Genomic DNA, 16,489 nt, shown 5'->3' on the forward strand with positions numbered 1-16,489 from the left:
GGATCATTAAAAATTGTTAAAAATATCTTAGGACGGGCTACTGGTAGGACCGCGGCCGGTGCATCTAAATCACGAGTTACACAAAAATTTGCGCGCATGTCGTTCAGTTTAAAATATGCCATTAGCAAATTTGTATCCAGAGTAAATAGCCAAACGAAAGCACACTACTCGCAACATAATCCGTCACTCTGAAACGATCCTTCGTCTTATCAAAAAAAAAGATCCTTCATTTGCGTGTTTGGAGCGCACTACTTCACACCATAAACAGTGAGTCCGTGCTGGATTTTGGTACGTACACTATGATTTTGCAACAAGGACTGCGCCGCGCCGCACTGTCCAGAGTCCACCGCATCTCGCTCGTTTGGAAGCGTCTGTCTGAGGTTCTCCAAATCCCCACCAGGCCAGCCCACCGACCGCCCGCGTCTCCCACGTCCTCCGAACCGAGCACCGCAATCCGCAGACTCGTGGCGCATGGAGCTTTCGTGCTGGGGGCGTGCCGAGGACTGTGGCGCACCCACCCAGCCAGCCCAGCCCAACCACAGCCTGCCTCCCAAAAGCGCTGCTCGTTTCCGCACTCGTTGATAATAAAGCGGGGCGACGCAGCGAGAGCGGCCGAGAGCTAAGCTAGCCGAGCGCCGTGGCACGGCAGAACCGCAGAACGCAACAGCTAGCCAAGCACCGCACCGCGAAGCAAACGAGAGGGGGGAAAAAAAAGCGCGAGGAGGAGGCCGCGCCTGCGAAGGAATCAGCGGCCCGCCGCCCAGCCGCTGCCTACCCACGGGAACGGGGATAGGTGGCTGACGGACGCATTGCGGAGCGGAGACTACGGGTAAGATAATAAAAGGGCCGGGCGTGGCGGAGCGCAACCACCTTCGTGCCGCCTCGGAGAGGACGACAGCTCTCGCGCCGCGGCTGCCGCCATGTGGACGCCGTCGCGCGGGAGCAACGCCCGGGGCAGCGGCCACCGCCGCATCGCGGACTACCTGGCGGACGACCAGACCACCACCACCGCCACCGACGCCTCCGACAACGAGTCCTACACTACCGCCTATGGGGAGGAGTTCTTCGCCGCCGCCGCCGCCGCCGGGAGCGCCGGCGGCGGTGGCATGCTGCCGGCATTCCTCGCGGACCAGGGGGACCTGGTGGAGGTCATGCTGGAGCTGGACGAGGAGTCCATGGTGGTGCGTAGCGTCACGCCCACCAGCGCCGCGCTCTACGGCGCCGCCTCCCTCCCGGCGCCGCCGCCGCCCGCGGGGTTCGGGGTGTCGCCGTCGCCGCGCCGCGCGCCGTCGGAGGGCGGCGCCGGCCGCCTGAGCCGGTGCTCGTCGACCTCGTCGCGGATACGGAAGAAGTTCGCGTGGCTGCGGTCGCCGTCGCCCTCCCCGTCCCCGTACCGCCCCACCCCCGCCGAGCTGCAGCGGGAGGCCGCCATGGCGGCGCGCGAGCGGCGGCGGGAGCAGGCGCAGCTCAACCGCTCCCGCGCCGGCGCCAGGCGCGCGCTCAAGGGCCTCCGCTTCATCAGCCGCACCACGGGCTCCGTCGAGGCCGCCGAGCTCTGGCGCCGCGTCGAGGAGCGCTTCAACGACCTCGCCCGCGAAGGGCTGCTCTCCCGCGACGACTTCGGCGAATGCATCGGTACGTCGTGCTGCTTGGCTGCAATTCACATTGTTATCCGCACAGGCGAGAAGGCAGCTCGATCTTAATTGCGACGTCCTTGTCTCCACACCCAACTGATGCAGGAATGGTGGACTCCAAGGAGTTCGCGGTGGGCATCTTCGACGCGCTGGCGCGGCGGCGGCGGCAGAACCTGGAGCGGATCACCAAGGAGGAGCTCTACGACTTCTGGCTCCAGATCTCCGATCAGAGCTTCGACGCGCGGCTCCAGATCTTCTTCGACATGTACTGAGCTAAATTTCAATTTCACGCGCCCCATTTCTCTTCTTTCTTTCCCCGGATCCCAAGTGACGTCAGAAATCGATCCGTCCCGACTCCCGATGCGTGCGCACCTGCACTACGCCACGCTTTGCCCCCCGCAGATTCTTGATAAGCTTCTTCTTCTCCTTCTGGTGCCGTTCTCGGCCCCAAATTCAGGGTGGACACCAACGTGGACGGGAGGATAACGAGGGAGGAAGTACAGGAGGTGACTTGTTTTACCACACTTTTCTAATCCTCTTTCTTCACTCCTCTGTGCATAATGCATCTCTGTTTCTAGCTCAGCTGCCACCCCAAAAGAGAGCAGGGCACTCAGCCCCATTTAGAACCTTCTTCTTCTTGTTGGCACCCTGCTCCGATTACCAAACCGCTGCTTGTAGTGGAGTACTACTAGTGTAGTGTCCCACACATACTACTCTTGTTTAATTAATTATTACTTCTACTAATTACTGCGGTAAAATATCCACGTGCTCGGCCGCTAATCCAGCGAATTGTTTGGCTTCGTCTCCCTCCTGCCACCGCAGCTGATCGTGCTCAGTGCGTCGGCCAACAAGCTGGCAAAGCTCAAGGAGCAGGCGGAGGAGTACGCGGCGCTCATCATGGAGGAGCTCGACCCGGAGAACCTTAGCTACATTGAGGTACGCGACGCGGGCGGTGGCGTTCTTGGCCGTCTGTCATTTTGGCTAGTGGAGTTGGAGCACGTGTGCTGCCGCCGTACTGACACGTGTGCTGCCACTTCCCTGCCTCGCCAGCTGTGGCAGCTCGAGGCGCTGCTGCTCCAGCGCGACACCTACATGAACTACAGCCGCCCGCTGAGCACGGCCAGCGGGGCCCAGTGGAGCCAGAACCTCGGCGTCGGCGGCGGCACGCTGACGGTACCAGGAGGCGGAGGCGGAGGAGACGGCGGCCGCGGCGCCGACGGCGATCACCCGCGCGAGCGTCGCCGGATGAGGTGGGGCGTGCGGAAGGCGGCGGCGCGGGTGCGCGTGGCGGCGGAGGAGAACTGGCGCCGCGCCTGGGTGCTGGCGCTGTGGTTCGCGGCCATGGCGGCGCTGTTCGTGTGGAAGTTCGTGCAGTACCGGCGCACGGCGGCGTTCCAGGTGATGGGGTACTGCCTCCCCACGGCCAAGGGCGCCGCGGAGACGCTCAAGCTCAACATGGCGCTCGTGCTCCTCCCCGTCTGCCGCAACACGCTCACGTGGCTGCGCTCCTCCTGGGCCCGCTTCTTCGTCCCCTTCGACGACAACATCACCTTCCACAAGGTAATTAAGAGCCGACAGTCTACTCCATGTCCGTGCATGCATGGCAGGATGGCCCTCAGCCACTTCCGCAAAATATCGTCGAGTCCGACGTGGCGAGCCACCTACTCACGGTAGATTCGTCGCCCATGATGGTAACATTCATGCGGTCGAGGACTGAGAGTGGTTTTAGTCATTTACAGTAAATAGTCCGGCCGTCCGGGGGTCGGTGGTTGGTTCGGCCGTCGCCGTCGGGGACGAGGCGCGGCGGCCAGTCGTACGCGGCGGGAACGTGGCGTCCAATGATTGGCCGCCCACGTTGGGGGTCCGAAGGGCCGCTGCCGGCCAAGGCTGCTCCGGCCCCATGTGATAGCTCGAGACTTTGGCTCACTATCTGTCCGGTAACGGGACCGGGCACTGTCTGTCCGTTAACGACTCCTGACCGAAGCAAAGACCATGACGTGCGTCTGCGTTCACTTTTCACTGCCGTAATTATATGCTGTGTTGCTGACTGTTTTTTTTTTCCTGCTCTCGTCGTCAGATGATCGCGACGGCGATCGTGGTGGGGATCACACTGCACGCGGGGAACCACCTGGCGTGCGACTTCCCGCGGGTGATCGCGGCGAGCCCGGAGGAGTACTCGCTGGTGGCCGGCGCGTTCGGCGCGGACAAGCCCACGTACGCGGGGCTCCTGTCGGGCACCGAGGGCGTCACGGGCGTGGCCATGGTGGCGCTCATGACCGTCTCCTTCACGCTGGCCACGCACCCGTTCCGCAAGGGCGAGCCCAAGCAGGGCGGCGCGGGCGCCGTCACGTCGCGGCTTCCGGCGCCGCTGAACCGGCTCACCGGCTTCAACGCCTTCTGGTACTCGCACCACCTCCTCGGCATCGTGTACGCGCTCCTGCTCGTCCACGGCTACTTCCTCTTCCTCGTCCGGAGGTGGTACGAGAAGACGGTACGTGCATCGATCTTTTTTCCTACCCTACTACTGTGATGTGATTTATTTCGGCGCATCTTTCATCTATCATGCGTTCTGTTGCATTCATTGCACGCTGTTTGTTGCTCGTTGTTTCGAGCGAGCGAGAGAGAGAGGTGTAGCGTAGCTTTCTGGAGGGTGAGCGGTTTTCTGTTTGGCCCGTCGCGCAAAGGCAAAGGTGATGGTAATCGCCCGTTCACGACCGCGACCCTTTTCTTGGACACGCCGTTGTCGCGGCCGGGGCTCCCTGCCGCTGTTGCTGCTTTATGTTGCCTTCTTCCAGAAACGACGCCTCGTGGCAATCTGAATTATCCAGAGGAAAAGAAAAAGGGCAAAAAGCCAAAAAGGAAAGGAAAATGTGCCACGACTCCACGAGCCACGGCAGTTGGCAGGAGAGGTGCGATAGGACAGGCGGAATTCACGTTCAGTGAGCAATGTCTTCGTTTCACAGCAAAGTCAATCATCTGCTCTTTGGTCATCCAGGATGGACCGCTTCGGAGAACTACTGTTACCGTGACGATGACGCTCTAGATTGTAGTAGGTGCGCGTCTGCGTGCGTGAAGGGCGGAGGGCCGTGGGACGTGGGGTACAGCCGTAAGTCGACGCCTACTTGAGGGGTGCTGGTGTCGGTGCCGCCGGAGCCATGCTTGCCAGCCCAGACCTGCTCTGAGCCTCCGCCCCGGTCGAGATCGTCAAGGGAAACGACGCGTCCGGCGGGCCGGGTCGGCTACGTCCGGCTAGGCTCTTAAAGAGGTTGACAGGGCAGACGAGGATAGTCTAGTCGGATAGATACGAATACAGTAGCGGTGGCGGCAGCAGTCGTCGCTGTGAGCTGTCGCGGACTCGCGGGGCACGCGGGCTGGTGGTGGTGATGTGCTCCACCACCGCGCGGTACTGACGTGACGTGTGGAGCGGTGGCAGTCGCCGTAGTGCTCGGCGTCTTGGGATCGGCAGATCCATGGACGGATCGAACAACTGCGCTGCGCTGCGCGGTTCAGGAACTCTGGCCACGCTCCCATGCTTGGCATGGATCCTGTCAGCTCAGCTCAGGAGTGGGCTACCGTACCAGGTCGGGGCCGCTCTGCCCAGCCGGCTCTTAAAAATCATGGTGCCTTTATTAAGGCCAGGCCAATTACATCATTTTCGGCAGAGGACTACTACGGCCAATTATATAAGCTCAGCTTCCTTTCTTTTTCTTTTGACTAGGTCCGGTACGGTTGTATGCCTACACGTATGAGTGTTTATGATGGTCCTACACTTGTTGGTGGATCTGGCTAGAGTGTTGTTGATCAGGCCACTTTACAGGGCACTTTCGTTTGGATCTTTGCGCTGAAATAGGTGGGGATTGCGCTAAGACTAATCATCGACATAGATGGACCTTATTAGACGGTCTCCAACAGTGTAGATATAATGCGATCCGTTCCAAAAATGTGTCGTGTACAGTATTTTAGCGGCAAAAAACAGGCTCCAATAGAGTAGGCAAACACAGCACCTATTTTGGGTCGGAGGAGACGTGGAACGCAAATAAGCGTCCTCCCCCGTCTCTTTGTGTCTCCACGCAGCGCCAGGCCCACCACCATGAGGGAAGGGGACGACCGGAGCCGGCTCAACACAGCGGCTGCGCGGCAACTCCGTCTCGCCGCGGCCAGCATCGAGGGCGCTCCGCATCGCCGCCCCAGATCCGCGTCGCGCCCCCACCGCCGCCCTAGATCTCCGCCTGCTGTTGCTCGGCCCCCGCCGCCGCAGGGGTGGGGGAGGGCCACCATGGCCAGGTGCCTTGCCCGCTCGCAGGCGTGAGATGAGGGAGGCGCGCTGCAGCACCGTCGCCATGTCCGCCGCCGCAGTCGACTGGCTCCCGTCAACGTCCGTGACGGCGTCCGGCCGCCCGGTGCTTTCGGCAGGCGAGGTGGAGCGAAATCTCCTCCCGCTCGTGGACCTCGAGCCCGAGGAGAACCCACGCCTCGCGCCCCTCCGCGCCTGCCTCCTCGCCGCGACGCAAGCGGCCAGCAGCAGCAAGGCCCTCATGGTGGTGAGCCCCTCTCACAGATCAGACATCAAGCGGCGCACCCGCATTGATCTAGGGTGGATTTGCGGCCGGAGTCGGCGGTGGAGGTGAGGTTTGTGGGGAGGAGAAGGTGGCGGCGACAGCAGCAGCAGCACCCCGCACGTGAGGAAGGGAGGGGGGAGGGGTGGTGGCGGAGGGGGGGGGCGCCTGCGGAGGACATCGCGATCTGGATGCCCGTTGTTGGGGTCTCGGGGATATTGCGGATGGAGCAGGAGTCATAGGACCTGGACGTAGGTGTAGTGGAGGCCGTCAGAGAGGTTGAGGAGGACGCCATTGGAGGGTGGCGCGGCGAGGAGCGGGGAGTCGGAGGTGGAGGCTGTCAGCACCGGCACCACGGCCGTCACTGTTTCGCGGAGGGCTGATTTGCGTTGGCTGATGGAGAAGCTAGATTTTAGGTACGGACCTTTTTTTTTTTTGTGCATGACCTAAACCAGAGAATAAATGTTGTCTTTAGATTCTCATTGTTGGAGTCAGTCTTAAGTGCTATCAATGGCCACGAATGCCCCCCTGCGCTTTACAGGATGGAAGCACTGTTTTCGCAGTACGCGAAATAAAACCCCCATCTACTACACATCTACAAACTCGAATCCATCCACATTCATCGCTGGATAATGAATCCATCCTTCCATTCCGATCCATCCTAAAGCCTAGCAGCCTTACCCCACTTCCCCACGAGGGGCTGTAGGCTGTTACATTACACTCATGTCGCTTTAGTTTTACCACACTGCGCCACACTCACCACACGACGCGACACCCCGAATCTGCAAGCGACGGGCGTCGTCGCATCGCATGCCTTTGCCTTTAAGCTTCCTGTGATGTGATGAGGTATGCGCAGGAAGCTTCTCCTTTGCGCTCCATTTATTCTTGGTGGTGGCAGTATACCAGCCGGCGCATCTTTTTTTCCCCTTTCTTTCGTCCCACATTTAATTCGCGACTGGAGTAGAGATGACATATTGTCATTTGTCAATCGATCAGCGGCGCAGCAACCGGCTCGTTTTGACCCAAACCCACATGGCCACCGCCCACCGGCATATCATAGTATAATGCACGGCCGTTCGCTCACCTACAACTACTGCCCCCGGCCGGCGGCAGCAGGCGACGCGACGACCCGACCGCTTGCTTTCTCCGCTTCCACATTTGCCCCGTGAACTCGTCACTCACACTCAACAGTTTGTATACATGTGTAAATTTGGCATGGCGTGACTTGGTGATGCCCGTCCCCGTCTCAACAAACCTCCAGATGAATGGTGTGACCTGCACTTTAACAAATGCATGCTACTAATAAGTGGAAACGCCTTGGGTCCCGTCCCTTGCCACAGGTAGGCAGGCAGTGTGGAGGCAGCACAATGCTGTCCAACGATCGCGGTGTCTGGAGGCCTGAGTTGTAAAGGGACCATGGCATGGGGACGGGATGAGGAGGGAGGGGTGGTGCCGACGGCATCTCATTCTCGGTCTTGGGATCGAATCCGATTAAAGCTCCTGCCTATAGTCTAGTCTTGGTGTGCTAGTGAAAGGCAAAAGAGAAACAACTCAAGACGGAGAGAGAGAGAGAGAGCATGTAGCCTTGTACTAGCTAGGCGCCACTCGCCCCTACAAACTTGCCGGCCGTGTGTGACCATGCGTGGAACTTCCCGTGCAGTTCAGTTTAGATTGCGTGCGTGGCACGGGGTTTACCCTGCTCGCTGTCGCTGGTTATCTTTTCTCCTTGGCATGGTGCTGTAGTAGGAGCCTTGTGATTGCGAGAGGTGCCGGTTAGGAGTCAGGACCACCTTTGCGTTCATGGGGAAATGCCGGGGGTCCTCTGATGCATCTAGCAATTCGCAATTGCTTTTCCATAGGCGGAATTGGTTATTATAGCTTAGAGGCGTTGGATTCTGTTTGTTCTGGGGTCGCAGGTGCGGTAGGTTCGGCGGACGGTAATGTTGATATCAGGCAGAATGGCAGATATACGGTAATGTTGATATCAGGTAGAATGGCAGATATATAGTATACTCTAGTGCTGTTTGCCTGCCATGACTTTTGCACGCCCTCTAATCTTCTGTGGAACAATGCCATGTGGAAATTTCTCCTCACAAGCATTCCAGCGGTGCTGTTTGCCTGCCATGACTTTTGCACGCCCTCTAATCATTTCAGCAGCTCTTTGTTCACAGGCTGGTGTTGAGTTTAAACACATATTTTTTAATACGCTAATAATACTGAACTCATGGCTGTTTCAGACATGGATGTACATTTCTGTCCCACTGGTGCTCTACGTTGGTGAAAGGATGCTTAGAGCCTTGAGGTCAAATGCTTATACCGTAAAAATTGTCAAGGTGAGTACTACTGGTGGTAACTGCAATGGCAAATTCATGTAGCTTGCAAGTGTCAATCTTTTTTAATCTGTACCCCTAGTACTACTAGTTGGCTATCTCCACATGTTGATTACTTAATATTTGAGACTAGAACGGTTCCTTGATAACTTGCACAAATTGCACTCAAAGAAGAACAACAACTTGCGCAGATTCAGTAATTAGAGATCCATTATAAGTTCAGATTCCATGTAGTTTGATACAATATTTTAGCTTCGATGCACATTTTTTTTCTTCCAAAAAAAGGGGATGTGTATGTGGACAGGAGCAATGGAGAATGTTGTGGCCTAGTCATGCTGCCACTACTAGGACATCCACAAAAGAATATAGGTCCTGGAACATTTCTGTCCTTCAGAAATTGCCTGTCGCTCTCTAATGATTTGCATGTCTCGAAGGTCCATGCTTTTGGTTGATTGTTTATTACTTTATTCTTTACTGGGTGCTCTTCTGCCAAATCACAACATCAAATACATACGTGTAATTACTGGTTTTAACATCTAAAGGACTTCCCTCATGCTAAGCAGTTTGATAGACGTGTTTATGTCTTTCTTTTTTCAACATACATTAGATCTGAATGCAATAATCATCTAAGTATTAGGTGCTGCAGTAACCATAACAAAGTGTCAAATCAAGAAAGAAGCATGTGCATACAGAAACTATACATTTAACATATTGATTTCTGACGAAATGACAGAACTTTTTTTCCAAAATTAAATCAATTGATGGATATTTTATTATGCAAATTTCATTACTGCAGGTGTGTCTTCTACCTGGAAATGTATTGACCATAACAATGTCAAAGCCCTACGGATTTCGGTACAGAAGTGGACAGTACATATTTCTTCAATGTCCAATGATTTCTCCATTTGAATGGTTTGTATGGCTCTTGATTTGAATCTCCTCGATCTACTCTTAGTTTCCGGTTAATTTAGTATTCACCTGCTGCTGCTTTGTGTTTGCAGGCACCCTTTCTCCATCACTTCGGCACCTGGAGATGACTACCTCAGTGTTCACATCCGAACAAATGGAGACTGGACACAAGAGCTCAAGCGCATATTTGTGGAGAACTACTTCTCACCACATCTTAACAGAAGAGCTTCATTCAGCGAGCTAGGTGCGGCAGAACCAAGAAGGTCCATCAATCTCTTTTTCCCATGGCTGCTTCTTTACATACCTAAATAGAACTGAAACTGAACGTGTTCGTTTTCTGTTCCACAGCTTGCCAAAATTACTTGTAGATGGTCCATATGGTGCCCCTGCACAGGATTTTAGAAACTACGATGTTCTACTTCTTGTCGGCCTCGGAATCGGGGCAACACCATTCATAAGCATTCTAAGGGATCTGCTTAATAACATTAAGATAGCTGACGAATTGATGGTACTGCTTTATCTTAATTTGTTCTCGTTTTGACCTTTTTCTGCAGATATGTGAATTCCCACTTATAGCTTACATATCCTTTTCTTTTTTTGCGATTATTAGGACTTGGCAATGGAGACTAGCAGGTCTGAAGACAGCGCCAACAGCTTTAGTGTCTCAACAGCTAGCAGCAACCGGAAGAGAGCATACAGAACAAGCCGTGCACATTTTTACTGGGTCACCCGAGAAGCCGGATCATTTGAATGGTTCAAAGGGGTGATGAATGAGGTTGCAGAAATGGACAAGAAGGTAGAATTTACTTCATGCCACATTGCCATCCATCTTGATGTCTGATCGTCCCTTCAGTTTACAATATGCCCACAATATTTTCTATACTGACACTGAACTCGTTGAAACCAGGGTGTCATAGAGCTGCACAATTACCTCACAAGTGTTTATGAGGAACGCGACGCGCGGACAACTCTGCTGTCCATGGTGCAGGCTCTGAACCATGCCAAGCACGGCGTCGACATCGTATCAGGAACCAGGGTATGCCAAATTCTCTGAAACTAGTAGCACAAGATTATGTCCAAAGATCCTCTTTCTGTTATTGCAAGTATAAATTTTTGAACGAACACTGCAAGTATAAATTAAAATTGAACATTTTATGTGCACTCGGCAGGTGAGGACACATTTCGCCAGACCCAATTGGAAGGAAGTCTTCACTAGGATCGCCTCCAAGCATCCGAATTCAACAGTTGGTAAACAATCTGCTCAACCAACTCTAAAATATTTCCTCAAAATCCACAAGAATGCTTCTGATGCTACTCAAATTCGACAAGAATGCTTCTGATGCTATATCATGCCTGCAGGTGTGTTCTACTGCGGCGCACCGACGCTTGCCAAAGAGCTGAAGACTCTGTCGCACGAGATGAACCACAAGACGGGCACTCGCTTCCATTTCCACAAGGAGTACTTCTGAATTTGGGACACAGAAAATGGGCACTCGATGCTCGTTCTCATGTGGTCTGATCTGATATCGATAGCGTTAGGTACCGGTAAAGAAGACGGGGAAAATTTTGCACAGATGCAAGACAAAACCAAGCTGACCTCCTCCTGATCTGGAACTGTACATAGCATAAAAGAACAGAACCACAGGGTTAGTTTAGTACGTAGCACAATTCAAATATATATTGACAAAGAAAAGAGAGAGAAAGGGCAGGATAGAGGCTGTTGACTCGAATATATTGATGATAGACATGGTATACGTGTACACAGTTATAGTCAGGTACAGTACTATAGGTAGTAGTTACATATGAATCAATGAATATACGAGGAGCCACATTCTGCCATTCTGAAGTCTGGACGTGCACTCTTCAGGCGTGTTCGTGACTGTTCCTGAGGCTGTCTGGCTGGTGGTTGCCCATGTGAGGAGTTGTTAAACGATCCATGCCGTAGCCTGAAGGCAAGGCAAGTTGGAGGACAGGAGGAGACGTCAGACGTGCTCTGCCATGTGAATCTTCCCCGCCCGTGACGCGTGTGAGCGTCCACGTCTCTGCGGCCGAGCCGATTCCAGGCCTTGTCTAGTGCCTAGTGCACTGCCCAGTGGCCACCGACGACCGACGGTTTCGCTTCGGCATGGGTTTGGCAACTTGGCAAGTCATCGCGGTGGAAGTTGGAAGCTCCCCGTGCTCGTCCTGTGGCCTTGGTGCGAATCCGTGCCTGGTGCGGCGCTCGCGCGCGCGGTCTCGCACCGAGGGTTCCAGGTAATTTTGCAATGCGTTGGGCCTGGCGTCAGTCAAGGGCCAGCTGGGATCGCTTGGACGAGTTCAGCCTGTGCCGGATCGGATGGACCGTAGACCGAAGCCGCTGGACTCAAAGCCCATCATCAGCATCATTACCAAGGCAGGCAGGGCCACACACGATCTGGACCGCCACACTAGGCCATGCAACATGGCCCAAGGAAAGGCGTGGGCATCTGGGCTGTTTGTTCGAGCCTACACTAGCATCGTCGACATCGCGACGTGACGCGAGGCGTCGCTCCGGGCTCCAGCGGAGCAACGAGCGAACGTTGCTCTGCAAGACGTCGACGTCAAGCGCGCGGGACTCCATGCCGGACCGGCGGAGCGGCGGAGCCGCATCAAGAGCTCAACTTGTCCACCGATGGCGGATGGGCGACGCGGGGTGAGAGCGACTCCGCTGTTGAACTGCGCCTCTCTGTGCTGCTGAGAAATCTGCAGAATTGCAAATGCTCTGATACAGAGATATGAGAGCTGCGGGGCTGCCTGCCCGAGACCACAATAATGGGCTTGGCCGCTTACTGTACCGAGGAATCGATGGACATCACATCGTCACTTCGTCAGTTCATCACCAACTCCGATCCTGCCAATCTGATACCCGGCCTGCAGTTGCAAGATTTTGCCGTTCTGTGCTCGCAACAGGAGTTTCGGGAAACGAAGTTCTCCGCGCCAGGTTTTATTTCGTCCTTGATGATGGGTGTTACAGAATGTCAAAGTCTGGGCGTTGTGACAAGCTGGTGATGCGTACGGTGGATTGATCTGATCATGCAGTGAACGTGATCCCATCCCAATCAACGAACAACTGCGCGATGTGAGCTCGTGTGGTCTTGCCCTCTGATTCTCTGAATCTCAAAGATGCCTCCGTCTCCACCGGAATAAACCCGACTTTGAATGGCCATCAAGTACAATTCACCTACTACCATGTAGCATCAACTGAACACGCCACACTTTGTTAAAGTTAGACATAGCAAGGTTTGTTACCAACCAAAGAGGCTAAACTTTAGAGTCTGTCTGTTTGACACTTGCGTGTTTTACCCCAACTCCACACCTGAATTTTTCTGGCACTATTCATCATCTACCTCCGACGGCCCGCGTGCACTGTTCATCTTCTACCTTCAGCCGCCCGTTGTGCACTGTTCATCTTTCACCTTTAGCCGGCCTTCGCGCCGTCCGCGGCACTGTTTATCTTCTCCGTTGGCACAGATCACAGGAAACAATTTTTTTCTATGAAAAAATAAGGACAAATCGTGACTGTGTCGGCACAGATCACAAGCAGCAAATCACGGCGGAGCGGGCACGGCCGTGTCGCGGGAGCGGCGGCGGAGGTCCGGCTTGGGGGCGGCAGTGGAGGTCCAGCCTGAGGACGGCGGCGGAGGTCCGGCCTAGTGGCGGTGACGAAGGTCCGGTCCGGCCAGAGGGTGCGCGCGGCGCCATCGCCTGGGCGCGAGGAGGAGTGGGCATCGGGAGGAGCTCGCCGGTCACGTCGCCGATGAGAGAGAGAGAGAGATAGCACGCGGAGGGGAGGACGGGAGCGCGAAAGAGAGGAGTCGATTGAAGCCTCATGTTAGGGACATGGAAAAAAATCGTGTGTTTATAGGTGCTAAAACACCCGTGTGGCCAAAGGGCGCCTAGGTCAAACGGTTAGGTGACCCAGCGGCACTCCTCAGGTCATGGGTCGACTCCTTGTGGGAGCGAATTTCAGACTGAGGTTAAAAAAATTCCCCCGCGCCGTCCCCATGTGCCAAAGCGCAGTGGAAGGCCTCGGCCTGGTTCTCATAGGGTTACGGTACCTCCTGCGTCATGATGGAGACGAGGTTCCGGGGTTTTCTCGATCTGTGTGAGAAGATCTACTTCTTAGAAGAAAACCTAAAACGTTAAACTGTGATCTCGCACGTCCAATCTTTTTGGGACCAGCAAGCAACCAGATTCGAGTACACGATTGCACAAGAGCCCTTTGCCCTGGTTATAACTTATGACAATCTTATGGCCAAAATCGTCATATCGTCCCCACACTACCCACATATAAATCAGAATATACAAGCATTATAACCACACTACCTCCTATAATGACAGTTGCAATTCCAATCCTGCCCTTCTCCCCCTCCCCCTCGGCGACGCCGTCAGGTCGCCGTCCCACAGCCTCACGACGCTACCGTCAAGAACTGCCAAGTCGATGTGGCGGTACCAACCCAGGTCACTCCTCCGCCTCACCGCCAACTCCCTCTCTTCATCCCACGGCGCCGTGGCCAAGGTCGTCGCTCTTCTCCTCCCCGTAGGCTCTGGCACCATCCTTCTGAGAACCACCTCAACCTCGCTGTCGCTGTCGCGGTCGCCGCGCGCGCCGTCGCCGTCGTCGTCATCAGCATCCGCGTCCGCGCATTTCCTGACGCCGTCCACGACTCCGTCTTCGTCTCCTGAGCCGCCGTAGTACGCAGTGAACCGGACCTTGGATGGCGTGCTTGGCTCGCTTACAGACGACGGCTCGGCCGGAGCGAGAGCGACGACCGGCCGCCGCGGCTCGTCAACAATGGCAGCCCGAGAGGGCGGAAGAGGCGCCTGTGGCTCCTGAGTATCGTCGTCGACGAGGGCGCTGACGCTGCGAACGCCGGTGGCGCTGGGCTTGGAGTTGGAAGCGCCGCTGACGGCGCGGATGCGCCAGAGGCCGACGGCGGCGGCGAGGGCGGCGACGAGCCAGGCGCAGAGCGAGCCGGCGGCCGCGGCCGCCGCGGGGAGGGAGTAGAGGCGGAGCGCAATGGCCTCCGCGGGCACCATGCCGAGGAGCTCCATTATGTGGTGGTGGTGGTAGTGGTGGGGGTGGGGAGGTCACGGCGGTTGTTGAAGAGGTGGGGGATGGTGTTGGTGCGGTGAGGAATGGAAGAAGATGGGTTTGGGTGGGAACTGGGAAGCGTATACATAGGTGGGCATGTGGCGGAGTGGGAACGAATATGCACTGGTGTCTTGTCAAAAAAAAATGCACTGGTGAACTGCCTGGAATTTTTGCAAGTTTCACCTGCACAACTGAGCATTTTGAAATTTTGTGTTTGGGTGCAGTATAAGCTGCATTTTGCAATTATTCAGCTTCCAATTTTTAGATGAACCATTTACAGCCTGTTCGGCTGGGGCTGAAACGATCGTATACGATCGTGGATTATTACTGCTGGCTATTTTGGTGTGAGAGAAAAATACTGTTCTGGCTGGAAATTTACGATCGTTTACGACCCAGCGAACATGGTGTTAGTTCCAAGTATATATGATTGTGTCTTTTGTGGAGTTGAGCTAGTGCACCTATTCCATTCATCTTTAATTTGTACGTACTGTATATTGGAGCAGAGGCAGAGTATCGCTCCGACTGTAATACGGTAATACCCATTTCCTCAACTGAAATTGAACAAGCGTCGAGGCACTCGCATGTAAAAAAAACGAGATGCGGTTAGTTTGCTGCCAAACGGGAGTAACAGTGCTGGCAACAACGGCATCAGTTGGGATCTAACCAGGAGATGCTGGGAATCGAGCTCGGGAGATGCTGGCTGAGAATTGAGATACCATTTCTCCAGCTGGGAATGGGAAGAAATGCGGGGGGCGCCGCCGCCAGCGTGACAGCGCCCTTCTCCACTCGTGGTGGGCGTGGGGACGCGTGGGCGCCACCGATTGGATCTCGTGGGCCTCATGAGTCATGAGACCTACTTCGTGGCTTGGATTAGACGATCGACCTGGCCTGATATCCTGATGCGTGGTACGTGTGGCTTGTGACCACGGAGAGGTTACTCTGGCAGTCTGCATTTCAGTTTTCACGCCGTGTAGAATCATACGGGATCATTACGTACTCCGTAAATGCCTACGTAAATGGTACTACCGTAAGAAGAAGAAAAACTTGGTGGTGACCAAGATTTACATCGATCGGAATTACCAGCTCTTGAGCAAGTCCAGAGGGTAACCCGTCCCCGTGCAGTGCAGTGCAGTGCATTTGCGGCAGAAGAAGGATCAGACGGAGACGGGACAGAAAAATCCCAGTTGTTGTCCCAGCGTGGGCGCGGGAGCACGGCAGAATGTTGCACGTCCGGTTCTGTGGCAGAGAGACAACTCTACGCCGGCCGGCGGGCCCAGCGATGGGCGACGGCCCCGTACGCCGCAGCAGCCTAGCGTCTGCAGCAGCGCCGCCGCCGCATGTGTCAGAACCGGCCGTTGCGCGAGCGGTAGGCCGGTAGGGGTGTGCTGGTCCTGCTGGGCCGACGCCCGAGCGGCGCCGGCGCGCGTATCCGCTGTCCGGCTGCGAAAATCGAAATGCCGAGCCTCGCGCGGGGCGACGTCTCCTGACTGCGAGACTGATGAAACGTACGTCGTCTCATTCTTGTTTCATCAGTGCTTGATGGGCGTCGAGCGTGCCTAGTTTATCCCGGAGCGAGGTAGGCGAGCTGCCAAATTGTTTCGATAGCCATGTTTAGGAGGTAGGCTTCTCGTATCTTAGACTTATTAGAGCTATCCAAGCGTTTCTTTTCTTGACTTGAAGCGTGTCAATATCTGGCAACCTGGCCTATTGGCTCCCAGAGGATGCACGGCACGCACAGTTTTTCAGTTTCTCCCGGCCCTCTAGCCTCTACCATTTTCAGAAGTGCAACGACGACGCATGTGCCACCAGGGGATCTTTCATGTCAATCTTTGGTAATTGGTACGTTTGCTTGCCTGTGTTTGTTTTGGCAGCCGAGGTTCGTATGATGAGTTGATCACAAAGCGTCGGCCTTCACTTCACGGTCTGGCCGTCAGAGTCCGCGTGCCT

The 16,489-nt window shown here is 55.3% G+C and overlaps 2 protein-coding genes across 2 annotated transcripts; one reads left to right on the forward strand and one right to left on the reverse strand.

Annotated features, from left to right (window-relative positions):
* Window positions 1-586: 586 nt before the first annotated feature.
* LOC136549880 (respiratory burst oxidase homolog protein E-like) lies at window positions 587-11,272 on the forward strand. Its single transcript, XM_066541307.1, has 14 exons — window positions 587-1,635; window positions 1,740-1,899; window positions 2,092-2,140; window positions 2,457-2,570; window positions 2,685-3,194; window positions 3,712-4,125; window positions 8,428-8,523; window positions 9,317-9,432; window positions 9,522-9,692; window positions 9,778-9,937; window positions 10,040-10,225; window positions 10,337-10,465; window positions 10,599-10,677; window positions 10,789-11,272. The coding sequence occupies exons 1-14, from the start codon at window positions 921-923 to the stop codon at window positions 10,896-10,898; spliced, it is 3,009 nt and encodes a 1,002-aa protein (XP_066397404.1). The 5' UTR covers window positions 587-920; the 3' UTR covers window positions 10,899-11,272.
* Window positions 11,273-13,520: 2,248 nt separating this feature from the next.
* LOC136549881 (uncharacterized) lies at window positions 13,521-14,601 on the reverse strand. Its single transcript, XM_066541308.1, has one exon. It carries the CDS (start codon window positions 14,500-14,502, stop codon window positions 13,777-13,779), a length of 726 nt encoding a protein of 241 aa, XP_066397405.1. The 5' UTR covers window positions 14,503-14,601; the 3' UTR covers window positions 13,521-13,776.
* Window positions 14,602-16,489: the final 1,888 nt, after the last annotated feature.

This window comes from Miscanthus floridulus, chromosome 4 (assembly GCF_019320115.1).
Source record: "Miscanthus floridulus cultivar M001 chromosome 4, ASM1932011v1, whole genome shotgun sequence".
NCBI lineage: Eukaryota > Viridiplantae > Streptophyta > Magnoliopsida > Poales > Poaceae > Miscanthus > Miscanthus floridulus.

Bases quoted from the DNA above. Each gene is read 5' to 3' on its own strand.
- LOC136549881 (XM_066541308.1), bottom strand. From the start codon at position 14,502: ATGGAGCTCCTCGGCATGGTGCCCGCGGAGGCCATTGCGCTCCGCCTC.
- LOC136549880 (XM_066541307.1), top strand. From the start codon at position 921: ATGTGGACGCCGTCGCGCGGGAGCAACGCCCGGGGCAGCGGCCACCGC. The intron at 4,126-8,427 runs GTACGTGCATCG...TGGCTGTTTCAG, and splicing joins GGAGGTGGTACGAGAAGACG to ACATGGATGTACATTTCTGT. The intron at 10,226-10,336 runs GTAGAATTTACT...CGTTGAAACCAG, and splicing joins TTGCAGAAATGGACAAGAAG to GGTGTCATAGAGCTGCACAA.